The 27,796-nt window shown below is 41.4% G+C and overlaps 1 protein-coding gene across 7 annotated transcripts in view; it reads left to right on the forward strand.

The window, feature by feature from the left end:
• IRAG2 (inositol 1,4,5-triphosphate receptor associated 2) overlaps positions 1-27,796 on the forward strand; it is a 1,211,571-nt gene that overhangs the window by 483,735 nt on the left and 700,040 nt on the right. For all 7 annotated transcript variants that reach the window (XM_085652757.1, XM_085652760.1, XM_085652761.1 and 4 more), the window contains 2 exons: positions 3,820-3,960; positions 5,613-5,714. In XM_085652757.1, the coding sequence (XP_085508883.1) occupies positions 3,820-3,960; positions 5,613-5,714 (243 nt within the window). The remainder of the gene's footprint in view (positions 1-3,819; positions 3,961-5,612; positions 5,715-27,796) is intronic.

Raw genomic sequence — 27,796 nt, forward strand, 5'->3', positions numbered from 1 at the left:
TTTTGTAGTGCTGCAATAACAATCGGCAGATGTGGGCAGTAAGAGTCCTTACCTATTGGGACACATAGTCCCCGTTGTCCATGCTCTCACCACTGCAAAACCTCCTAATTCTCTTTACAGTTCTGTGGAAACAATCAGCAGGTGTGGGCAGTGAAATACCCATCTCCAGAGTCCTTTGGCTACTGGGACATGTAGTCCCCACTGTCCCCATTGTACAGGCTATTTGGCTTGTCTAGGGAGCAAACAAAGTCCTGTAGCAGGGAGCCACCCTCTGGCTTATTGTAGCCTTGGTTTCAACACACCTACCTAAGGCATGCCCAGGTTATTGCAGGTCGGCAGCTGATCCAGCATTCAACATCACATTGCCCTATTGGTGAATGTATGTGGACTTTGCATATGTTTACTGTTCATTGGGTGCAGGACTTAGCCTTCAGTCTTACTGCAACTTTAATCCTGACCTACCAGTGCTCCCATAAAGCTTCAGTGATGTATTTTAGTGCAGCATTTATATAGGACTAACTAGCCATATGTGGGGTGCTGAAGCACTTTCCTACATGAGTAGAATGCTACACCATGTATTGTGTGTGGTTGGAAGGATGTTGTCTTTGTTTTGATCCTATGGGAGAAGTGTTTCCATATCGTACGTAATGACCACAGAGGTGCGATTATGTTATGCATAGCATAGCAGTGTGGTGGGTGATGAAATGTAAGAGACAGATGTGTAGTTTCATGATTTACAGTATGATGGTAGTTTTGAACAGCTGTTCTTTATGGTATTTCTTATGCTGTTGTCTCCTTAGCTTGTTACTGTGCTGTGTTGCCCAATCGGAGAGATCTGTTGGACTGGCATTTTTATTATCATCCCATATCTGATTGCCTTGGTGAAATGTAAAGAAGCAGTCAGATTTGTATAGAGATTTGGGACCTGCAGTGGTGGAATATATTAAAGTCTTCCATATTGTCCAGCAATGTGTGACACATCTCTTCAGTTATTCTATACATGTTCATTTGGTTATGTCTCGTTTTTTGGCTGTACAGTACTGGTGATTGACAACGTCGCAGCTGGTTTGTCTTCTGTGAATTTAAGAGTTATAAGTTATGATTTGCTGTTGACCACTGCATATTATGGTTTTAGTATTATTGTGCTCTGTGACTGTTGTATATGCAGGAACATAACTATATAATGCCTCTGTGAACCATAGTTCAGCCCTTCATGGCTTACCTCGAAAGCAGTTTGCTAGTTGTGTTGGTTCCAATTCATGGGTTATGAGTGGAGGATTGCACTTCGGAAGTGTATATGCTCCTAGGTGCTTCTGATGTTGGCTGCTTGTACTGAGAAATAAGTGCTCTCTACGGATTTCTTATGGTATTGTGGTATGATAAGTAATGCAAGCCTGGAGGGCAGGAATTGTTTTGGTTTGTATCGCTTGAGTTCAACTTGGAGATATAGCGGTCCTTTTCCTTGGGAGGCTCTGTGGACATTGCAGAGTGCCTTGAACATTGCAGTCTAACTATAGGTAGCCAGTGGAGCGATTGCAGGATTGGAGTCATGCGTTCTCTTGGGCGAAGGAAGAGAAGTAGCATTTTGGATGAGTTGTATTTTGCATCTGATGAATGCTGGTGCATGAGATATAGATGGTTGCATAGTCAAGCTTGGAGACTAAGAATGTAAGGAGGGCTTGCAGTTTGTTGGTATGCAAGATATGGGAAAATGCAACATAATGTTTTAATTGTGTAAAAGGCACTCTTTGTAACATAGTTAATATGCGGTATCGAAGATTTCTAAATTCCCTTAATGTTTTTGAAGGGGCCTCAAGTGTAATGGGTATATGGAAGTAGGCTGCTACTTTTGCTATGGTCCACAGGTCATAATTTATTTTTGTAGTATTGAGCTTTAAATGGTTAATCGTCAGCCATGTGTATATTGCACGGGGGCCTATCCATTTTTTAAGTGATTTGGATGTCCTCTGCATAGTTGTACCAAGTGAGTTTGTATGATTTAATCTGATTTTGTAAAGGGGTTAGGTAAATGTTGAATAATAGAGGGGAAGTTGATTTAATTTTTGATGTTAGGATAGATTTCAGTGCGAAGGAAACTTGTCTATATCCCTACAAAGATTTCCCAAGGAAACTGTTTTACTTATAATAAACTTGTCATAGCTGATTTTTCTACAAATCTACAGAAAACCAACTGACAAAAACATTCTCCTGTATTTTAATAGCGATCACCTGCGCAATCTAAAAGAAACTCGCCATTTGGGCATTTTCTTTTTACTTTTGAGAAGATACTATACTAATAAAGAAAACTACATGAAGTATGCTTGTAGAGCAGCTGAAAGCGTCTTACCCAAAAACATTTAAATAAAGCCAAGAAGAGAGGGTGATTCAGTGCAACAGAAAGATTACTGCGGTCCTCACAAAGAACACCAGTCGACCAACTAGTCTGTTATGGCTTTCAGCAAATGTATCCCTCAAATGAGGCACTTATTAGGAAAACAAATAGCGTATCTTAAAGACAGGTGATGACCCACTATATTTGCCCATTTGTTCCCTTTAAAAAAATCGTCAGAAAAAAATGGTAAAAGTGCATAGGTGGTGCCTAAATCCTGGAGAAAACATGCAAGCTATAGAGGCTGTGGTGGGTTTGGGTAACATGTGGCGGCGAATGCAGACACTTTCCAATGTCTATGTACAAGAATTGTCGAGTTATTTTTTTTCCTGTATAAAAGTGTTTATTACTTTTAGATGTATGTCTCATTTCTGCGCAAACTACCTGTGAGTTATGTGCTGCATTTGTCTTGATAGACATGTATTAAAGACATTTCACAAAATAGCGTGATACCCAAGCGCCACATGCATACACATCTAAACCCTTCAGGGTGATTTATTAGCTGCGAAGAGGATTTCCTTGGGGTACTTAAATGACTTCAATATGGCTGCTTCATGCACCACATATGCACTGTGGTACGACTAACTTAGCCATTTGCTATCTTGCAGCAGTTGTTCTTGGAAAGCCATCACAGTGACACCACTTAAAGTCCACCACGTTCCCAATGAAAACGCCTATACTAAATCAGTCATGCATCACACACATTCCACAAAATTGAACAATGGCAAAGCCACATACACTTGCAGCACAACAGTGAGTGCCCGCATCCTCTCCTCGCAGGTGAATACATTCAGGACTCCTGCATCCAGAAGGCTAGGGCAAGGTGCACTAAAACACACCAAATAAAATAAATGATACCCCACAGTGACTGCAGTGTAGTTCCTTAGGCCACATCCCCCGAATGATGCACGCACAGATTGCTCTGAACTGGATGACCTCTTTCTGTGTACATGACTCTGCTCCAATTCACGAGGGAGAGCCTGGGGGCTGCTAGTGGAGTGACTTGTTGCCAGAATGTGTAACGAGGACAGGATGATGATGGTGTAGATGCCAAATCGCTCATAAGAAACACCTCACACCAGCGCATCTGAAGTAGCTGGGGATACAGGACCAACTGACCTATTGAGAACTCCAGAACTGCCTCCTTTGTAAATTCTCGTTAACAAATGTTCAGGAGCTGTACATCGGGTCATTCAGCACGGATCACAACACCGCCCCCTCACATTAAAAAGTGCATGAGCAGATGAAAGCATGGCAGTGGGGGCTCAGTACATACTTGTTGATCCCATAAATTGGCACATGGGAAAAGTACGTTTTTACCAAAAAAAGTTCAACTTAGTTTCTACTCCTGCTATAAGGGTAGTCCTTTTTGTTTTTAGTTTTGTAAAGGTTTGGCACTTACTAAACCTGTCTCCTGTCTATTTTTTCAGATTAATTGTGAAACTGTGAAATTCGTTTCCAATGCGGTGTCGCCCTTGGACGAAACATTTGACCATGAAGTGCTTCTGCTCCTGCAAGGACCAGGGCCGGAAAAAGCAGCAGTAGAGTTTAAAATGATTATACAGAGACTGGTACGGCTTCTTTTTGCCTCAGTTATCAAAACACGTTTCTGTAATTTTATTGTGACTTCTCTTCCAGGCTGGAAAACAGCTGCTGTGGTTAGATGTGATACCGTTCATTAAAATGTTATTGGTGGAATTGTAACAAATACTGTGAAACGAGATGCTCCTCATTGTTGTGAGTTTGTGATCCAGCACAAATAAAGAAAAATAAAAAAAACACTGTTCATAGCAGTAGAGGAGTCTTTACCACACTGGGTGAAGAAACCACCTTGTCACCTCTAGAAACTCTAGTTTACCTTTCCCCTCACTGTTCTCTTTCCTTCAGCTTTCCTTGTGCGGCTTACTGTCCTCGGATACCAACAGATTTTCCCATGTTTCCCCATGCGGCATTTATGATATATGTGTGTGTGTGTATATATGTCAAAACAATACCCTTTCAGGCATAGAGTGATGCATAAAAGAAGCAGAGAACTCTGGGTAGTTCTCAAGTTTAGGTGGAAAGCAGCTCCTGTATAGAGCACTCTCAACACCAACCACACTCTAGATCTGCTCACATCAAATGTCTGCTTTTCTATCAAAGTCTTTAAGCAAAGGACTAGCACAGTGCCATCCACGTCGAAAGGACAAAGTCTTTTGCCATTTTTTAAAAATAAAATAAAACGGTTTTTTTCACCCTTCGGGGTCCTTCAGGGACCCCCTGACAAAGACTAGGGGGTCAGGAACTCTCTACCGTGCCCCCTTTTCACGTTCTCCACCTTTCTTTTTCACTGTCACACACACAACACACAAAATGGCGGCCGACACTTTCTGATTTCGACCGATTCGAACGTTGACTGACATGTAACCACCAATCAGAATTACGCTCGCGCACGTTAAGATGCGCACACGGTGCGCGCCTATAGATATTTATGTACTTTTAACTGCAATTTTCTCAGGAACTACTGAACAGATTGACTCCATATATGCAAAAGGCACATCCCTGACCTGAGGACTACCTCTTTGCCAAATTTCAAGTAATTCTGTTCAGCCGTTCGGGCTGTACCTTCGACTAAAGGTCCTATGGGAAAATGCATGGGGAAAACGCATTTTGGGACCCCCCTTTTTTCTCAGCCCCCGCCTGACCAATCACCCCGAGACTTTCAGGGTAAAAAAAAAAAATCCCACTTATTTCATCCTGATGGTCCCCTGGTGTGTGTGTGTGTGTGTATATATACACCCACACACACCCACACAAACACATATTCCCCTTATCATAATGACTCCAAAACTTTCTTCTCAAGATCTGTTCTGCCTGGGCTACTTAACCTATTTCTGTGTATCTCACCTTGAGCACACTGCTGCTTCCATTTGTTATTTAACTGCTTTTAAGAGTTTGATGAACTACCTTTTATCACGATGAGATTATTCATCTCCAATATTTGTGTCTACACTTGTTGGTTTGCAACTGTTTATCTGCAGTTGACCATTGATGACGTAGAGTACGAAATAAAACCCCTTTGTACAGCTGTTAGCTACTGTGCGGTAGCATGTCTTGATCGGGAGAGAAGATTGAACTGTCTTTGCATTGTTTTGAACTTCATCTGACGAACAGTACAGCTGCTTTTGTGTATTTTTACTTCACAACCACACTGAATTAGTTTTCTGAGGTGTCCCCTTTATAGAGAGAAGATGCTTGTAACATTGCAGACCTCCTGATGACTTCCTTGCGAAGGGAAATTCGACCAGAGATGGACCCCATGGAAATGTACGAGAAAACATTTGAAGTAAGTGATGTGTATAAAAGTTGAATCTTTGAGAAGTCCGTAGACGTCTGTGGTTAAAATTAATCTCATCATTGGCCATTTATCTACAGGAGAAGGTGAAGAATAGTCGTTTTATGTGTTAATGGAGTTTACCTTGAATTAAATACACAAATGATAAAGCATTTTTCTGTAAGCGTATTTTCATAGTTGTGTACTCTATTGCTTTCCCTACAGTTTAGTGGTGACTACTGGTGACTCTTCCATTCATTGAGTCTTGCTGGATCTTTTCCAGAAGGTGTTGTATTTTGCTAGAAGCTTTTGTTGCACTGTCCTTTCGAGGAAAATATTTAATTCGATTTTGTGTATGTTGTTGATGGCCTCATGTCCAGATGTCTGTACGACTCAAGTCTTAGACTCAAATACAGCATGTTCCTTGAAACAGGGCATTCTTACCACTTTTTACCTGCTGCCTGTAAGTTCTGCATTATTGACAGAGCATGCAAATAGATACCCAATTGAAGACGAGGCTCTAGGAATGAATGACATTTTCTAAAGTCCACTCTACATCATCAGTATTTGTGATCATGAATATGCAATGGAAAAATGTTCCAACTTGCTGACTTAATGAAGAATGTCAAGGAACTGAGACAGCAGTCGTAGGCGTCCATAAAGGTTTGGAATGAGGGATAAAATGTAGCATAGGTTTTGGCCCTTTAAACTTTAATAAATCAAACCATTGAGTTGCTGTACCAGAAACAGTGTTGTTCGAAATGTTCATAGAGACACCATTTCCCCAATTTCGTGGTTCATAGCCGTTTGGCAAATTATGGGCTCATATGGTATGATTTCTGATAAACAAGTAGGCACATAGGTCTAAGGCAGAAGGAGGATTCCTGTTAAGATTCAAGGAAACTTTACACAGTGAAACTCGCAAGAGATAAGCTCCTCCACTAAGGCGGAGGAAGCATCGCCCCACTGCTGTTAAGCAGTGTCACTAAAGGAAAAACAAAATGATAATACCTCTAAGTTATCATTCTCTTTTCTCCTTGTTGTGGTAGCTTTGCAGGCTGGGTGATTGGGACAGGGCAGGGCCGCTCTGCTGACAGAGCATGGGAGGAAGGAGTGGTTTGCACTGCCTAAAGTGCAAATGAATTTTTGGTCTCCCCCTTCTCACCCCCCCCACCTTCAACTACCAGCCACCACTGGATAAAGAAAGGTTTAAATAATCTAAAAAATATACTGAGTTCCTCTTGATTTGGGTGTGGGGGAAAACTGTTATTCAAACATGTTGTTTGGTAATCTAGATGAGGGGAAGTTGAGAGTGAAGATTAATAGACGCTATGACATTCAGGGGATTGAAAAGAGCGGACATTGAGCAGATATAGTCACAAATCACAAATGTAGGCAGGGACGGTTATTTTAGAGGTAAAAAAGAAAGGATGTATGAAGAATCCTTATGGGTCGATTTCTGCTGCAGGACCTCTGTGTGAAAGACTAATTTGCCAGAGGTAATGACACCTATTGCCGGAAGTGATTACATTCTAAACAACATTGTCTTTGAAAATGAGTACCAAAAATAAACTTGGGACTATTAATAAAATGTGAACTCAAGGAAAGGATTTTACTGTCTCCTGTTGAGAAAAGTTTGTACAGTGTGGGGGGAGCCTTCATTAAAAACATTCATTCAAGGCAGAGCATTGCAAAGCATGCAGTGCCTCCATTTATCAGAGTGCTGGAACGGATTCTGAACAATAAAACTTCCAAAAAACACTTTATCAAGCTTTACTTCTTTATCCTACTTTCTCATAAAGAGAGGGTATTACAATCCCCTTTGATTATTTTACTCCTATACAAATGATTCATTAGTGTTCCTGCAGTTAATGTAGCAGCCTCATTTCTGTTCTCTGGACTGATTATAAAGAAGGCTGCTAAATACCAAATACCCACTGCCTCACCACATGATTTGGAACATCAGATGTCTTCCATATCTGCCCTTGAAAATGCACTTTTGTTTTGACTATCTGTGGCTTCACAGTTTCTCGGCCAACTCCCCCACCTCCTATGCCTTGCTGAGTATATCATCCAAGCTGCATCCTTATCTTGGAGCAATATGTGCACCAATCGTTTATTCATCAAACCTTATAGTATTGCCACCTATTTCAATATATCTCCCTGCCAACGGAACACTACTAATTTGTTTGAGTGGCACAGACCAGAACTTGTTGCCAACATCAACTTATTGTCCCAGATCTTATCTTTGGAATAATATCTAAGTAAGCTGCTGTAACCGAAGGCATTGAGGCAGTACATGGTAAGATGTCATACGTCACTCGTTTATCTTTAATTGCCATTTTACCCTTCATGGACTTATCTTTCACTAGCCGCAAAAGTGGGTTTTGTCCTTCATTTTTGCATACACCAATTTCAAATACTAGACACACTACCGTGTTGACTACCAGCTTATTTAGGGGTGACATTTAATATTTAAAAGCGCAGTTGTTTGCTGTAAAAAAAGAAATATTTTCAAAGGTTTAAACACACAAGGTAATGGGACAATGCTTGCAACAACTCTAACCACTGGCATTCGCTCTGGATAACATTCCAACGCATCGTTCTTCTGCTCACTATGCCACCGGTATGTAGATCAAGCCATGTGCAAATCAGTCTTGTTCCTGCTTAAATGGAATAAATCCCGCCCAAACTGCTCAGCCAGGTTCTCTCTAAACCAAAACACAAGCATCCCAAGACCATGCTCGGCCTGATTGGGGCTCTTCAGTTGAGTATTGCTTGGTTCCAGTGGCACATTGAGCAAGGGACTCATGTTCGGTCCTACCCTTGGCCACTGAAGGCGTTACATCAAATACACCAAAGGCAGTAGGGTTAAATGCTTCTAGAGTCAAGCTCTTGGTCATGGTAGGACTGAAGACATGTTTTCATTGTTACAGTAGCAAAATAAGAGCAGTGGTCCACAGTGACACTTATCTTTCCATGCAATTGGTGTATTTTCCCTTCACCACATACTATAGCCTTACTTTAAAATATCAGTTGGGGATCAGCCAGTTCTGCCATGTCTTAGGGGTCAGAGCACATGCACTAGAGTTTGGACATCAGTGCCTCAGTGTTCAGAGTTAAAAACAAAAGGAGCAAAACCAGTCAGCAAAAAATGGGGGCAACCACACAAAAGAAGCACTTTCTCACAATCTCTGATATGAAGATATCTTCTTACGTCTCACATAGCATACAAGTAGTTTGGGATTACCTTGAAAGAAAAACCTTTCCCTGTGTTACTATTGCTACTGAGGGAGTGGCAGGATAAAACTGGCTGAGCCACTAAAGGCTCGTCCAGCCTGAGGTCTTACACGGCTTTCGGACCAAAAAGATGGGCAAGGTTCAATTAGGCCTTAGCTTCTACTACCTCTCACAGGCTGACAATATTTTCCAATTCTCGGGCAGTGTAGAGGAGTGCCTGTACAGCACCGGCACCTTTTTTTTCTTCAATCCTTTTTTATGTTCTAAAAATTTTATTGAATTCGTATAAACGTGAGAGATCGTACAAACATAGAGTGTGATTAACAGTTGCTGTGTGGTGTTTGAGGAGGCATACAAGTACCTTTCCTTCCTGAAACAGTTGAAATGACATCCCAGTCGCTAAACCTATTTAAACTTAGCTAGTTAAGTTACAATGCACCCATCATCTAAGCACATACTTAAAAAGGTGAGGACTCAGAGCAGCAAGAGGGGAAACTAGGATGAGCGGTAAAAAGGAGAGATGGGACATGAGAGGGAAAGAGAGAAAAAAGAGTAGGAGAAGGGGAAGTCATGTAGGATAATGGTGAACAGGTCATGATCGGCCCTAAGAATAAAGGGTATCTCAAAATGTTAGAAGAATTCAAGAAAACTTCCTAACCAAATTGTATGAAGGCATCTATTGCTCTCCATATATGTTATGATTTGTCGGGGTTGCTGGGACACTCCGATTGAGTGGTGTGCATGCTGCTGAGGTACATGACCCATTCTCACTATGTGTGGTAAAATACATTATTTTTGCATTTCCAATCAAGGAGGATGACCTTAAGAGCAATGATGATTAGTAAGTCTAAAAGAGCAAGATCTGAGTCTGGGAGATCAATTGGGGGCACTCCAGCATGTGAGCCAAGTATATTCATTGGCAAGTTTAGGGGGCTGGAGGAGTTGACGATATTGCTCAGTTGGGCAGTAACCTCATTCCGAAAATGAGTCTGACATGCATGTGAGAAAAACATATGTTCTGGGTTGCAGTGGGTTGACTTGCGTGACCAACAGGTGTCCACGTTAATTTACTTGCATTTAAAAAGCCGGACCGGGGTCCAATAGAGAAGTTGCAATGAAAAACATTTTATTTCTATTAGCGGATGAGTTTTGTTTTGAGTAAGCGGCGGTAGATTGTCACCCAAGTCTCTGTTGGTTAAGGTGGAATGCCTTTATTAGAGAAAAATGACCACTTGTTCTGTAAATTGGAGTGCCATTGGAAAATAGTGCTGCCCAATCATTAATAGATCTTAGACACGACATAGCATCCAGTTTCAGTTGGAGAGAGGAGAAAAAATGTGTCTTTAGGAGGAGTCCTAATTTGGGAAATTCTTGCTTTTGACTTTTAAGAAATCCGAGAAATCTAAGTTGGAAAGCCAATGCTCCACTTGGAGTGCCACAAAGGTTAAGGGATCAGAGTCTTTAAAAGGAGTCTGTCACTAGGGAGGTGCCCTTATTAGTCAATTTTGAACCTATTATGGCAGAAACTGCAGGTTGAACTTTCTTATTAATCCATAACAAAAAAGGAATACGATTGCTTCAAATTTGAGAAGAGAGCTCTGTCTAGTGTCAATAAAGCTGTTACTGTGTATCGTAGAATCTTGGTAGAGTGGGAGAAAGAGTGGTTAGGCATGGTCAATATGGCTTTTGAGGAGAATGGGTAACAGATATATTGTTCAATTCTAAGTCAAGCAGGCTTTTCAGTAGATTCAACTTCAAAACAACGTCCACCTGGATTTTCCAGGAAAGCTGCTTGGTACGGAAAGTTACAGGCACCTTTTTTAGGGTTAACTCTTAGTGATTCTGGATTTCTTTTTATTCCAGAGAAAAACATATGTGTTTTTGTTGAAGGTTGAAAAGAAATTCTGAGATAGGCGAGTAGGAAGCATACTAGTTAGGAAGTTGATTAGCAGGGATATCATTATTGTAAGTGAGTCCATGATTGGTTTAATTGATTTACTTGTCAGACCCTAGTACAGTGCACCATGTGTGCCCAATGCATGTAAATTAAATGCTGCTGGTGGGATTGCAGCACTGGTTGTGTAACTCACAGAAGCAGCTTGTAAAGTGTGTCTCAGGCCTGCCATTGCAGAGCCTGTGTGGTGTCTGTGACTGCCATGTCGACTTGGCAAGTGCACCCACTTGCCAGTCCCTAAACCATCCCTTTTCAAAATATGTCACCCCTAAGGTAGGCCCAAGGGCAGGGTGCATTGTATGTAAAAGGTAGGACATGCGCGGATGTGTGTGACATGTCCTGATTGTAAATTACAGTCAATTTCGATTTTTCACTATTGCAAGGCTACCTGTTCCCATAGGCCAGAATGGGCAGTTTGATTATAACATCTTATAATCCTAACTGACTCAGGGAACTAGGTAGAAATTCGAGTTTAGTATGTTGTATTCCTCTTTAGGTGTCCGTATATAGGTTTTCATGAAACATGTCCTTATATAGGCACAATTTGCATTGCCCTTATATAGGCATAAGATCCCAGTCCTTATTTAGGCATTAGCCATGCTATCCAAATATAGGCATGGTCACCTACATCTGTCCACCCCAACGTCTCAATGAGTTCTTAGAAACCAGATCCTTAAACTCTTGGGAGTTCCCCTAGCACAGGATTATTGATTTCTCCAATAACTCACTTATTATGCATGAACCGCTATTCCTTAAGGGTTCATTTCTGACGTCTTCCTCTGCCTGACTTTACGTCAATGCTAACATTCCAAGGCACCTACCAGGCATAAATATACCTTCCCATGCCCAAGCAAATAGGAGGAGACCTCCACTTTAGAGGAGCCTGTGTCCCGGCCTGACGCACTGACAAGAGACGCTGTCATCTCTGCTCGCAGAGAATCCAGCTTCCAGTGTTCTGACTCCCTTCGCGGGGTGTTAGAGTTTGAGACCCGGAAAGAGATTCCCACCTCTCTCATTCTAAAGGTATGGAGCTGACTAGAACCTAGAGGGACTCTTGGCATACTATACTAAACTATAGAATAACATCCTATAGAATACAGCACCTACTTCTTACACTGTACTACACTTAGGTTAGGTACACTGGGGTAGAACTAGTTAGAGAAGCATCTTATGAATACTCGCATTTTGAGATAATGCTAGCGCAGTATTATTTCTTTGTACTTCTTAGGCTGTACATAATATATCTCGCATACTGTCTTGTGATTGTAACCGCTCATATGTCTTACACGAGAAACAAGACTGTTCAATAAATCCTGTTATTGAAACGCCCGTCCATTCTTTCTGTGTAACTCTGAAGAAACTAAGCACGCACGATTACTGAGTGAAACTTATCAGTTGTTTCCACGATTCTGAGAGTGCTCCAATTCTAAAGGGAAACAAAGTTGTCATGTTTATGCGGTTGCCAGAAACTGATCCCTTCTTGTTTACAAGGAGTTTCTAGTGGCCTCTGAGTTAGCTGGCACAAAGTAATTAAGTTTAATATACTCAATAGGGGCATACTGACCTCAGTCCTATGCCAAATCTATAGTTATATTATTCCAATGTGCAGAGCCTATTAGGGAAATAGGAACTACACTATAACACCTGAACTCAGAAAGATAAAATACACCTTTTAGTAAAGTTGGTTTTAACATTCTGTGTTTGAAAATACCACTTTTAGAAAGTAGGTATTTTCTTACCTAACCATGCAGCCTGCCTCTGCTAGCTTGTGTATTGTACATCTGTTTTTGTGAGTGACAGGGGCTGGAGGATTTCAGGAGACAGGGTGAGTCAGCACAGGGCTGAATAGACCTATCTGCATGTAGAGTGGTGGGAGGAGTCAGCACCTGGGTCTGAATAGGGCTCTGTCTGATGTCCCTGGCCCACACTGTCAAAGGAAAGGAGGAGTCCTCTAAACAAAGTGCTCCGGGACTGCACAGAACTGGTTTGGACTAGGTACAGGTTTCAGAGGAGAAAGGATTTAGTAGTATAAATATGGGTACCCAGACCCCAAGACTTTAGATCACTTCTGGGAATCACGACAACCCTTTGCCAAGAAGATGAACCAAGGAAGCTGAAGGAGGAAACTGCCCCCGAGCTGTGGTGTTTGGGTTGGCCTGCGGTGGTAACTTTATTGCCAAGGAAAGGAGAAAAGGAACTTTGTGTGTACTTTTGCAATCTTGAAGAAGAATCTCCAAGGGCTTGAACTGTGCTTACCTCCTGCCTGAAGTGTCAGGGATACAATACTTAATCACCAGCTCCCCTGAATTCCCCTGCTGTGAAATTCTGCCTGCAGAGAGGTGCCTACTGTTGTTTGGGCCGTCTAAGAAGACTGGGAGTCGCTGGAAGCGCGATGCAACGAGGAAAAGCGTGTCGCTACCGCAGCAGTGGCTGTCGCATGACCGAAGAAGCGTGCCGCTGCTGCAACTATTCGCCGTCGCATAATCAACGAAGTGCGTTGCATCACGGGAGAAGCGTGTCGCAGGGCCTGTCGCGGCTCAGAAGTTACCGACTTAGCCACACGGCCGTCGGGCATGCACACATCGCATCCAATGTTGTCTCATCACATCAAGACGCCATTTTCTTGCATCACACCGGATTGTCGCATCGCATCGAGGCCAGATCACAGTAAGAAACCGACGCATCACCTCCTCTCCTCTCCAGTAAGGAACAGACACATCACCTACCCTGCGCTGCAGTAAGAAACTGATGTATCACCTCCCCTGCGCTGCAGTAAGGAACCGATGCATCACCTCCCCCAAAGCAAGGAACCGACGCATCACCTTCCCTGTGACCCTTTTGTTTGTATTGCATGACACATCCAAGGTACTTTGAGAGTAAAGTGTTGCATTTACCATCTACCTTGAACTAAGCAATTTTCTATTTTTGAGTACAGTATTGTGGATTTTTGTCATTTGGTCTTGTGTTAAGTCTAGTAAAGATTACTTATTTTTCTAAACTGGTGTGGTGTCCATTTGTAGTGTTTTCACTGTATTACTGTATGTGGTCACAAATGCTTTACACACTGCCTCTGAGATAAGCCTGTCTGTTTGTGCCAAGCTACCAAGGGGGTGAGCAGGGGTTATTTTAGGAGTGTACCCCCTTACCCTGACTAGAAGCAAGGGTCCTTATTTGGTCAAAGGTCCCTAGCTCGCCAAGTAGAGACCCCCAGTTCTAACAGGAAGCATCATGCAGTGTGGGGTATAGGGGAGAGGAACACCTCTTGAAGATGTAAGGATAGTGTAAGGGGTAATGCATGACTCAGTTAGGAGGAGTAGGGAACAGCAAAAAATAGTACAGTATAAAGTAACTAAAAACTAACAATTCCCTAAAGTCAGTGGACTAGACTGCAGTGTGGCAAAGTATAAGGTACGGGACTGTTGGGGTCATGCACATGAAATATGCGGTCACCCGCATTGAAATATACATGATTTGTAATAACCAGCCAGAGGACAGGACCTCTAGTAAAAGAACTGGTGCATTACTTGAGAACTTAACATTCAACCATGAAACATAAAGAGCAGTGTAGGTAGGCATTATCGCTTGTACATAGCAGTGTTAAACAATAAGAAACATGGGACAATTTTGTATTTAGGCTACATATTTCTGGTTCATGTACAATTTCCTAGGATAGCAAGTCTGTTGCTTGCAAAAAGAAAATATTAAATATTAAATGGATAACACTGTCCAAAAAGGGCACGGCCGGGGATAACACTGTTAGGTTGGGGTTGAGGAGTTAAATCACAAAAGGCTGCACTACTGACTAAGGATGTAACCAGCAGAGATACCAAAGCAAAACAATGCATACAGGTTACCAAAGGCAGCCCGTGTGATTACCCTCTCAGCATTGACCAACATGAGTTGAGTTCACTGTGGCGAAGAGAACTACTGCCAACCCGTTGCGGTTACCCTCGAGATGCAAGGGGTTCAACACCAAAGTCATAGTAAAACATCATGCAGAATGATGAGTCCTAGGTTTTGAGCGAGGAGTCGTTCATGTTTACTTTGCAAGTCATGCATACGATATTCAAAGGTATTCGCCAAGAAAGGTTCCGAATCAGCTGGCCCTGAGAAGAAGTGTGATTGTTCTTTGTAAATAATCTTAACTTTAGATCCACCAGCAAAGGAGCGTTGTACCGCTCTATCCAAAAGAGTCTTCTTAAGTGCCAGAAAGCCTTTGCTTCTGGATACAGTGTCCCTGGCAAAGTCTTGGTAGATGCTAATTTTAGATCCGTGCCATGAGAGCGATATGACTTTCCTCTCGTATGCCAAAATGATTTCAGAGTGTTGATGACTCAAAGGTTTAAGTATTAATACAAGTGAATTAGTAGTGTTCTTGGATTTGAAGGTGGGGATCCTATGGGCCCATTCAATTTCAAAGCCATTGGAGAACGTAATGCCGAGATGTGCTGGTATCCATGATTCTAGATAGGCTACTATCGAGGGAGCCTTGTCTCCGGGTCTCTCCGACAGGCTAAAGATCATGAGGTTGCTTCATCTTTGAAGATCTTCCCGATCAGTGATCTCATGATTGAGGGAGGACATTAATGCGTCATTTTTAAGCAGTTGTTTAGAGTGAGCTATAATGCGATCCCCTGCCATGCTAATTCTCCCCTCAGCATTAGACACTCTAAAGCTAAGTTCTTTAAGATCCTTTCTGACACCACCCACCTCTACTTCTAGTACGTCTGTATTTGTCTTTGTACTTTGTGCTATATCATGACCATCATTTAATTTCTTAAGGATCGCTTCAAGTGTCAGTCTTCTTGTTTTAATTTAACTGGAGAGTCGGGTGTCAGTGATTCCTGTTTTGACCTTTTGAGATTGCCCTTCCAATCTTTCTCTTCATGGTCCTTGGATTTCACCACAATCGGAAGCTGCCGGATCCGCTGATAGTGGGAAGCTCCATGCTGCAGCCGTAGCAAGGGTACTTATTGTAAGGAGCTAGAAGACCTGACAGAGGGCATCTGGAGTGTTCCAACCCCTATCAGTATGTGCTAATGATGTCCAATGAGTGCAGCTCTTTAACCCACGCTTGAGAAGGCAAGCCTAGTGGAGAACAGACACTCAGTAGGGTGAATAAGTCATCCAGTGCCCAGTGTTCTTTAAATATATGCAGAGCCTAGTCATAAGCAGGAATGATCTGGTCTTTCTGAGTAGAGGGTTAGATAGCGCCCACAGCTGTGGTATTGATCCAGCGGAAAGGGGGGGGGGGAAGACAAATTTACATATCCTCCCTGCGCCACAAACCCGTCGTCATGCTGACTCATTCATACACTCATTCATTGGTGGGGCCCATAACACCAACACCATACGTTTCTCTCACAAGTCTGCACACAGGAGGGATGAGGAATCCGCTGGACATGTGGGGGAGGTACCTTATTACCTATTACCTATAGGGAAGGAAAAATGTATTACAGAATATACATATTTACATCAACGCCTAGAGGATCCTAACCTTAACATCAAGGCACTCCACCACTTGGTCAATGGACCAATTAGTTGGACTGGTTGATGGTGGTGATTTAGAACCAGCTAAAACACATTAAAGCTTCAGAATCCTTTTAATAACCTACTTGAAAAACCACAAACTCATTTTCTTTAAATCAATATTTAGTTTATCTAATTTCTTGCTTTCAGTTGCATAATTAGCATTTAGGTCAATTCAGCACAATTTAGCATGACATTTATGTTGACCTATTCTCGCTATCGGGTATTTTCTAGTTCAATTGGCGCTGCATAACCAAAATCCTTTGAATAATCGTCCCAATCGAATGCAGGCCAAACCCAATAAGTCCGAAAGTTCTTCTCGCTCAGCATGACACAGTCCTAAATATATCCAATGGACTAATCAATCGTGCAAGCAATTCAGGACACCTCTCTGGAATGCACTAACATCTCCGGGACACACGCTGGTAACGCCTCCCTATTCTACTACTCTTTTATAATAAAATTCTGGGTAACATGAAACATTTATTGAACTAGGAAGAACTATGATTGGTCCATCCGCCAAAAATTGTCATATGGTCCAGTTTTCTCACTGTCTTGGGTTCTCAGAGAATTAGCTTGGTCATGTCCTCAGTTTGTCATGCTCATGCAACAAAGTTAAATCTTCATCATAGGTGACTATTGTTTCTCCGGGTATTTTTACTGACTGAAATCTGGCAGTCCTCCACGGTTCTATCCTTGACCAGGAACACTGTGCTCTGAATTGAGGATGCCTGGAGATCTTCGGAGCCATCCGAGTCTGCGCAGAAGACCTCGCGCTCATAAAAGACGGTGGCCACTTCTGAACTCCGTTTTGAATGTCATGGCTTGGTAGCCCTAATGCCAACTTAAGCAAAACAAACACAAAAGAATTATTAATATGTGGAAATGAAGATTCTAATGTTAAACCCACACGAATCCCTTTATATATTAGTAATTTCCTAGCTTATAGCGACATTTAAAGCAATAATACTCACCATTCGGCCCTAACAGGAACGCAAACGTCAGTAAAGCAACATAAATCATGCAATATTCTATCACCACACCTTCTATTGTTAATAGGCGTACCACAATTAGTCATTAAAGTTATTCTGCCATACAAATAGCAATGAGTCCCACGTATAATTTGTGTTTATCAAAAATGTACGTTGTTGGTTAATATATCAAAGCACACAGTTAATTCAAATTAATATATAAATTGATTACGTCATTAGTATTTTCATGCAAAATAGAGATGGTATACAAAATTTTGCTTTACCTGCTCCATCAATCCCCCCTTTGGTGATTTTTAATATCACCACAAGTTCCCTTAAAATTTTGATAACATTTTTATAGAAATGAATTCAGTTCTCTTAAGTTTTGTTGTCACATAATTGTTTCCCCTGTTTCATCCTCTCTTGTTTTCTTATACACATTCTCTTTCCACTCTTCTAGTTCTATATCTTCCATTTCTCTTTCCTTTCTTTCCTTCTCTCTTTTCTTAACAGCTTCTCTTTTTATATGATTTTGTAATTTTCTTCTTTTGCTACATAAACATCCTAGTCTCAGAATTAATACTAAAAATATCACACAGGTTACTGGAATTAGAATCTTACCAATAAATGTACTTCCTAATTTTATTTAAAAGTTTTTAATAGTAGAAAACACTTTTCCAATCTTCTCCCAACACTTTCAATCTCCAATGGGACAATCTCCTCTTGCAAGTCAGTTATATTCTTAATATATGTTTTTAAATCTTGACTTTCATCAGGAATATAAGTACAACAATGTTGCACCTTCAGCATTCCACAGACTCCTCCCTCTTTGGCCAAAATAATATCAAGGGCAAGTAGATTCTGCATCACCATGGCTCGCATGGCAACCATTTCTGTATTTACTAATAAAAACCCTCCAGCAGTGCTTGTCGATAAGCGATCCACTACTGTAGACAATTTTCTAATTTTGTGTGCATTCAGAGATATTCCAACGGCTGGTATCAGTGCTCCAAAAATATCCCCTACAATTTCTGACCAACTTTCCCTCCTTCTACGTGTTAGTTGTCTACCTATCTCATGCGCACCATCTTTTCCCCTTCCCACATGAAATATTTTTGGAAAGACCAGGCCTAGATAACATGTGCCATACCAATGGTCCGGTAATCGATAAGCTTTGTTCCCACAGATAAAATATAGTCCAGGGAATACCGGATCATTTCCTCCTTTAAATCCCCATCCTCCCATGATTCTATAAGTATCATGGCAATCACTTGCACCTATAAAATAGTTATCATACACAGTTTGATTTCTTCTAATACACAATTTCCCTTTCTGATGCCAATCTAAAGCCATAGCTAGACTAGTTTCTCCTTTCAAATGTTTTTCTCTTTCAACGTCCCAGACGGTCTTTTCTTCCTTTCCCTCAGGTATCTTCCTTTGCATCTTTATTCTCCTTTCTTTTACCATATTAAAAAAATTATTTTCTTCCCTCTTCAGACTACAAGTGAGATTATTTCTAAATACTGATTCTAAAGTTAATTCTCTAGTTTCTAGGAAAAGTTCACCCAAAACTTTACCAGGTTTTATCCTATTCAATTCAGTAACTACAGGTACTTGTGAAAAAATGTTATCTACATCAGAAAAATAATATTCTAGTTTCCCTGTTTTATAAAACAAACTCGCTAATACACTATTCCATATGTCACTGGAAGGTGGTGGTATGTAACTCCCTCGGACACTGATGCAGGTAACTGCATGCAGACATAGCAGTCTCTCACATCCATTGTATTTACATATCCATACAAGAATTTTGAGAAGATATTGTTAGAAAAATCAGTTATGGACCTGTCCTTTTTTTTTTTTTTTTTTTTTTTTTATTTATAAGCATTTATTATTTAATGCAAGCAAGGTACAGCAATGTATAAAAAAAAAAAAAAGAACCAGTAATACAGTCCACAAATACACTTAATGGTAGAGAAAAAAAGAAGAAACCAAGTACATTACTTAGGTCAAAGTATCGTTAATCCAATTCTCTGAAGGACTCCAGAGTTCTTCACCCAACCTTCTCTTGTTCCTACTTTTAACACTATATATGGCCTTTTCCAAATTATACTTAGCAAGTAAACATGCTCTCCAGGTAGGGAAAGTGGGAGAGTCTGGGCTCAGCCAGGCTTGAGTGATGCATGCCCTCCAAGTGGACATACAAATGAAAAGAAAATTTGTCTGTCCCACAGATAACTCAAATGGTGGCAGACCTATTATTATTAATTCTCCTGACAAAATAATTGTCTGATCCATCAATATTGTTAAAAAAGTTTGGATTTCTGACAATACAGGAGACAAACGAGGGCATGCAAAAAACATATGGAGAGCGTCTGCTGCGTAAAATCCGCATCGGCTACACAGTATACCTACAGTAGTTGACCATTTGCTAATTTTGGCTGGTGAATAGTATAGATCGAATAAAGCCATATAGTGCTGTGTGCGTGATCTCCCAGTTATTAGTATTGTGTTGGCCAAATCTATTGATTCTTGAATTTTGGTATTAGTTATCCCCAATTTTTCATTCCATTTTTTTTGACATAGCAAAATATCATCAGGAAATGAGGCCAAAAGTAGATTATAATATGTGCCGATCTTTTTTTTAGTGAAAAGACTGTCTATAAGAGGAATCCTAATCAGCCGTGATCGAACTGACGGGCAAAGGGTATTAAGAAAACTATGTATCTGCACATATTTAAAATAATCATTACAGGTTAGGTTGTATTTGGTCACTAACACTGAGAAGGGGGTTAACTGACCGTCCTCACAAAGATCGCCTATACAATTGATACCTAAGTTACGCCAACGTGTCATAACTGTATCCTGAAAAGTTGCAGGAAAGATATTAAATGATTTGAATGGTGTATACACCAAGATTTTGCCGATACCCATTTGCTTTTTAATTAGCCGCCAAGTGCCGAAAGCAGCACTCAAAACCTTAAACTTTGTTTTTTTAAAATAACTAGGTTCTACAATTCTCAAAAAACTACCATGACAATCTGTACCCATTGCAAATTCATAAATAGAAGGTGTGTGGCTAGCTGGAATACGTAACCGTGGCCCTATTATCAAAGGTGAAATAAACTGTAGCACTGCAGCCAGATAATAAAAAAGAAAATGTGGGATTCCCCAGCCTCCTCTTGATTTGGGAAGAATCATTTTTTTGTATGACCTACGATGACCTCTATACCTCCAAAGAAATCTTGCCGACATCCTTTCCAGCTGTTGAAAAAAAGTCAAGGGAAACGGTAGTGGGATTGTTCTGAACATATATAAAAATTTGGGTAAAATCATCATTTTCAGAACGTTGCATCTGCCAAATAAAGATAAATGAAAATGATCAATACGTTCTAAAGATGACTGCGCTTTTTTAAGTATGGGCGTAAAATTAAGTTCAGGAATAGCGCCAACTGGGGATGTAATTTTTATACCCAAATAAGTAGCAGCTGAGACTATATTTAGCTGTTCTGGGGGATTCGGTCCTACAAATAAAATTTGTGTTTTTTGTACGTTTAATCTATAGCCAGAAAAATTACCAAATTGCAATGCAAGGTCTTGTATTATTGGCATTGCCCCCTTAATATCTGTTGTCAATACAACGATGTCATCTGCATATGCAAGGGCTCTATATATTGTAGCAGACACTTGAACTGGTTTTATGTCCTCTGTATTATTAAGTCTATTTAAAAAAATATCAATATATAGAGCAAAGAGAAGAGGTGAAACAGGGCACCCCTGCCGAGTCCCACGGTTTATACTAAAGGGCAAGGATTTCTTCCCAGCAATACTAATACAGGAAAAAGGGGCAGCATAGAGTGCTTTTAGGGCTGTAACCATTTTAAGGCCGAAGCCTTTTCGGATGAGAAGATCCCAGAGATATGGCCAAGCCACCCTGTCGAATGCCTTTTCGGCAACCAACAGGGTGATACCCAAATCTATGCTTGAGGCGTGGGCCCAGTCCATCAAAGCAATCACTCGTCTGACATGATCAGAGGTATCTCTATTCGGAATAAACCCATGCTGGGAGTGCGAGACTATTGTGGAAATAACCCCCGAAAGACGTGTTGCTAATATTTTAGAATAAATTTTACTATCGGCATTTAAAAGAGATATAGGTCTATAAGAGGATGGTTGTAAGGGTGGTTTCTCCTTTTTAAGGAAAGCCATAATGATTGATTCACTCCAAGAGGGGGGTATAAACCCTTTCTGTGCTTCCAAGCATGTTAAGAATAGTGCCTGCTTTAACCCATGTCTAAAAATTTTATAAAATTCAAGAGGAATTCTGTCCGGTCCCATGGCCTTACCCGCAGGTAGAGAGAGAATAGCTGCTTCTATCTCCTCCCAGGTTATATCTTTGTCTAATGAAGCTTTCAACATAGGCAACAGCCTGGAAAACTCATTATTGACAAGAAAGTTTGAAAGTGATTCCGTTGAATACGCGGTCACCTCCTCCATATACAAATTTTTATAAAACGAAACACCTCCAGTATTTTGTCTGGCTGATCATACACCTGACCAGATTCATCCTGTATTTTATTTATAGTGTTTAGGCTGGCTTTTTGCCGAATTTTCTTTGCCAAAACATGTCCAGACCTCTCGCCCATCTCATAAACCTGTGTATTGAAAACAGCAAGTTGTTCTGCGAGTTTTGAGGCAAAATTTTCATACAGCCGAGACTTAGATATAGCTAAAGTGGCATTGATTTTCTTGGTATCTAAGGAGTTCTTAATAGCATCCACTAGTGCTACCTCACAATCCTGTATATCATTATAATAAGTTGTTAACTTACGCTGGTATTCCCTTTGCTTATTAATTGAATAAGATAGAGTTTCTCCTTTCACCCCTGATTTGAAGGCATCCCATCCCATACCATCTGAACAGTCGTTGAGCCCATATTAAGTTCAAAAAAATCCTTAATCCATCTTTCCATATGTGCAATGTAAGATGGATCTACTAACAACTTCCGTTCAAATGACCATGTTGTTACTTTGCCAGATAATATAAAATCTGTTTTAAATTCTGTTACTATGGGATTATGGTCCGATATTATTTTTGGAAATATCTCATACTTACAGTTGGATATTAATATAGATGATATGAAAAAATAGTCCAACCGGACAAATTTTTTGTGGGGTGCCGAGAAGAAAGTATATCCCGGAAGAGTACTTCTTTTAATGAAGCCTACATCCTGAAGACTAAATTCGGAGACCAAACCATGTAATGCTTTAAAGATCTTCCTTTTTGAGCCTGTATAAACTAGTTCGTGAATGATATCATAATCAGGTTCCAAATGAATATTTAGATCCCCGCAAAGAAGAAGAGTAGAAGGCCAGTCAGCAAGCTCTACACTTAAAAAAAATCAGCAGATCAGGATCGTCCATATTTGGACCATACATGGAGCAAAGAGTCCACGAGGTACACTCTACTACAATTTCGGCTATTATCCAACGACCATATTGGTCGGTCTTGATTCGTTTCAGGACAGCCTGATTTCTTCTACTAAGTATAGCTACCCCTTTGGTAGTAGTGCCTTGATTAGTGCAGCCGAGCACATACATGCCCAGGTCGGCCAGCCAAGCTCTATTGTCCCATTTAAGATGAGTTTCATGTATGCAGAGAAAATCTAGTCTCATACTCTGGATTATTTGTGCACATATACCGCGTTTCTTTTTATTTTTAAGGCCACAGACGTTCCAAGAACATACCCTGATGCTAGTCATCGCGACAAATTAGTATCTAAACAATAGATTGTCATTTGACATATGGGATAGATTGAGTACTGAAAAAAAATTGAACCATCAAAAAATAGAAATAGGTACAGGCATAGATCAGAAAGTCCTACAAAATCATGATCACAATAATTCGTAGAGTAACTAGAGCTGTCCTTGCTTGCCCCCCCACAGAACACCGCAATCACCCACCACCCTTTGAACCCCCACCCCCCACCCTTCCCAGCACCCACCCACACGGGGCATAGGGACTGAGCAGTCCCTAAGATGATGATGTAAAGAAAAGCTAGATGTAGCTCACCGCATGTTTCCATCTGCCTTGGGTATCACAAAAGAAAAGGGGAGAAAAAAAATGAGGATGGTCTATATATCACCTGAGGTACGATCCATCAAGAGTAAGAGAGAAGAAAAAAAAAAGGAGGAACAGACTTGTTTCTCTATCCATCTCATTGCATCGACCACCCTTCTGGTACTACTTAACCCTTGTATGCTTTGCGCATATCTACCCAATTCATCTCTAAACAAAACATAAAATACATGATACCCATAATAATCATATGATGCCCCTAATATGCCAGATAATTGACTGTTGTGATGAAGACTTTATAATAACATCAAAGTGAATGTAGGCAGTCTTTAGCAGTTTTCTCAGTAGTCAAAAAATATATTTTCTCCTTATTAACCACTTTAAGCTTTGAAGGGTTAAGTAAATAGGCCTGGGCACCTTTGGCTTGGAAAAGAGGAATTAGTTGGCGTAGCTGGCAACGTAGTTGAACTGTGGCATGGCAGTAATCTGGTCGAACAAAAAAATCTAAATTTTTCCCCTTACGTTTTCGATCTGGACGAGCCAGATTATATAAAGCCTCCCGTGCCAAAAAATTGTTGAGAGTTATTAAAATAGCTCTAGGCATCACTTTTGAGGCATCCCTAGCCTTCCTCTGCGAAAAAGGGAACCTATGTGCTCTTTGTATCTCAACTTCCCACTGCCACTGGGAGAGTTCAGGAAATGCTTCTACAAAGAGATCGACTACAAACTGCCGCACATTTGTCCCTTCACTGGATTCGGGAATTCCGAGAATTCGCAGATTGTTGCGCCGAGACCTGTTTTCCAAATCGGTCAATTTCCAGTTAATGTCATCCTTCAGCGTGTTGAAAGTGGAAAGTTGAGATTTCTGTTCTACTATGACGTCCTCAATTGCCGAAATTCTTCCTTCCGCTTCCAGGACTCTTGCAGATGTTTCATTGCAAGTTCTCACCACTCTCCTGAAGTTATTCTGAAGACGTCGGACTGCACCTTGTATCCGCAGATTCTCGGTTTTAGACTCCTCTCGATGTTGCAGCATGAGCTGGTATAGCATATTGAGTGTAACCTCTGGGTTAGTTTGATCAACCATGGCTCCTGCTGAAGAGACTGCCAGATCTTGAGAAGCCGGAGAGGGTAGCGTTGATGTTGAAGCTACAGGAGCCCTGCGTACTGTGTGCTCTCCCTCACCCCACTCCCTTCTATCAGACAAGGGGGTTTCGTTGCAGTCCTCCTCTTCCATAGACGACTCCTGATCCTGATCCGCATCTTGGAGTGAGAGATTCAAGCTGGTATCATCTCCCCAATCCTGCACCTCTACATCAATACTCCCTAACTCCAATGCGTTGGAGAGGTCAGACATTGAGTAAAAATTGCCTGCTGAGTCAACAGATTCAATATCTTGGTTAGCTTCTGTATTTGGAAGATCCTCTGAAGCAGTGGATACGGGGTCCAGCAGCACATCAGGAGGTGCTAAAGAGGTGTCGGACGGGACCTCACCTAGGTCCGGGCGTTCACTCCTCAAACTGCCCCCCGACAAGGCCTCCAGTAAAGAAGCGGGTGGAGTCTCCCCTTTTTGTTCCAAGGTTTCAATGATAATGTTACTATTATCGCTTGGCTTGACAGGTGGGTCAGATCTGTTAAGTACAGTAGTGAGAGAGGCAGTCTTGACAAGAGAGGAGCGCCGGGACTGCACCAAGGTCACATCTTTAACTATTTTGAACATACCTGGAATTTTCAGGGAAGCGCCAGAACTACATGCCCCAGAATGCACCACTGCAGCTCCGGTTTGCTTGGGAGTATCCCGCTGGTGTGGTGTAAGCAAAGATCGTCGTCCGTTATAGTGGACATCAAGTGAGCCTTCATCCGCGTTTTCTCCACACGTTAGGTACTGAAGACTCTAGGGGAGTGACGGGTAATGCCGATTGTTCTGCAGCAGCGGTAGAAGCGTCCGACTTGGCTGCAAGGATATCTTTCTCAGAAGCTGTTTTCTGGGCTACAGCAGGAGTAGTGTGCGTCTTCGATTTTGGTTTTGCCTTCTTCGAGGCAGCAGAGCATTTCGGCGGCATTGTGCGAGGAGCCGCGAGGAAACGCTGTCTCGGAATTGCAACAAAGTAGCGTCCAGAACAAGTGAAACGCTGAATTCAGTCCGCGCTGGAAGGGGAGAGGTAAGAAACGTCCTTCGGCAGTCCACTGAGTCGTTCTGCTAGATGACACTTAGGTAGCAGCATGTACCGCCAGAAGTGTTGAATAGCCAATTTCTGGTATATCTTGGAGCGGTTTCTTAAGAATAACAGCGTATGGAAGCCATAGGCGGCGAGCACATCACAGCTGCTCTAACGGACAGAGAGCACGTCCGCCATCTTGCCCCGTCCTTATGCAAGTAAGTTCTATCTACTTCTTTAGTTGGTTAAATATCATGAATCTTTTCTATATTAGACTTGACTATGACCTTCTATTGTTTCAAACGTTCCTTTAAATGGAACTATTAAAGCTAATACACTCCACAGAAGCATTAGTAATCCTGTACAACAGCAACACACCTTGCACCATCTTCGAAGGAACACACATGTAGATTTTCTACCTTCTGTGTTTACCATTTCGGAAAATGATCAGTGTCTTTTGACTTAGCCTAGTCTACTCACAACTAGTTTTTCTAAACCCAAGGCTCTAGGCGCCTACTTGGTTCCTTTCGGATATGTCTCTTATTCAGTGTTTTAAATTTTTTCTCTTCTGGTACACCTTGGTTTCCTCAATTTGGCATTTGATTGTCTTTCACTTTACTCTCACAGCCTTGGTTCAGAATCTCCTCAACATCCGTCTCTTCTCCGATGTCGGACAAGATAACTCTCAGGATTTCCGAATCTTCGTCTTCCTCAACCACTTCTGGTATAGTCACACCTAGATCCCCTTGGCTGTCTGCTTCCTCTTGTTCTTCAGGAAGGGCCACGTATGTCCATTCTGGTGACTTATACTTCTGGTTGGGTTTCTTAGTCCGTTTTCCCTTCTCCAAGGGAGTTTGATCAATGTCTTTTGATTTCTCTTGGCTAGACACCTCGTTCACTGGTTCAGTTCTAGATGACTTTACTCGTGTTAATCGGTATATTAATCTCTTTACCTCCTTTAGCCAAACTTCCTCCTTTGCTGTCCTTTTCAACTTACTTCCTTATTCACTTCTCTCAGTTCTCCATGCTCTTTTCCTCAGAACTTGACCTTCTTGTAATTCTTCGTCACTGTCCTCAGATTCAGTTCCACCTTGACTCTTACCTTCGGTAGTTTTTCTTTCCACCACTTTCTGTTCCTTTCCTACTTCTGTCCCTCCTCGTGTTTCTTCCACGCAATCTTCCTGCTGACTAACTGTCCCTTCTTCTATCTGGATATGTGGTTTCCCTACACCTCCTCGGGGTTCTTCCGCAACAATATTTCCCTCTCTTTCTGTATCTAGTACCTCACCATCTACTTCTGTGATTTCAGGTGGAATTTCTCTCGTTTTTACATGTGGAGTTTCTTTATCGAGAATTTCTTTAACAGTCTCTTCACTGTTTTCTTGTACTCTTTCATGCACTTGTACTCGTTCAGTATCTGACTCTGAGCTAGTGTCAGAAATCTCCAATCTCCTCCTTAATGGTAGATTCTCTGGTGCTATAACTGGACTTGATTCTAACTCCCCCCTTTCAGGAGTTGGTCTTGTTCTTGTTTCTTCTGAATCTGACTCGGAACTGGTATCAGATTCTTCAAAGTATTCTTCTTCACTGTTATTCGCTGGATTAGGAATTCGCAAGGTATGACTAGCATGAATCCAATTCTTCACTCCTGCACATTTCACAGCTGTTGTCGTGGTCAAGATTACTTGACGCGGTTTACCCCACCATGGGACCAGACAATTTCGTCTTCTGTGCACTTTAACTCTCACCCAGTCTCCTGGACTTAGGTCATGAGCTGGCTTCTTTTCAAGAGTGGTTGCATCCGATCCAACCTGATGAAACACAGAATGAACGAAATCAGCCAATCCCTTGCAATAATCCAATACCAAGTTATCAGATATAGGCAGTGGTTTGTTGACAGGAATGAAAACATGTCTCGTTGCCCTCCCCATTACTATTTCATGGGGACTCAATCCAGAATTTCTATCAGGGATAGATCTAATAGTCATGAGCACTAGAGGCAAGACATCAGGCCATTTCAAACCTGTGGCTAAACACATTTTTCCCAATCTATTTTTAATGGTGCCATTCACTTGTTCCACCACACCAGAAGCCTCTGGGTGATAGGCACAATGCAGTTTCTGCTGTGCATTCAATGCTTCACAAATCAATTTCAAGATTTCA

Source organism: Triturus cristatus, chromosome 4_1 (genome assembly GCF_964204655.1).
Source record: "Triturus cristatus chromosome 4_1, aTriCri1.1, whole genome shotgun sequence".
Lineage (NCBI taxonomy): Eukaryota > Metazoa > Chordata > Amphibia > Caudata > Salamandridae > Triturus > Triturus cristatus.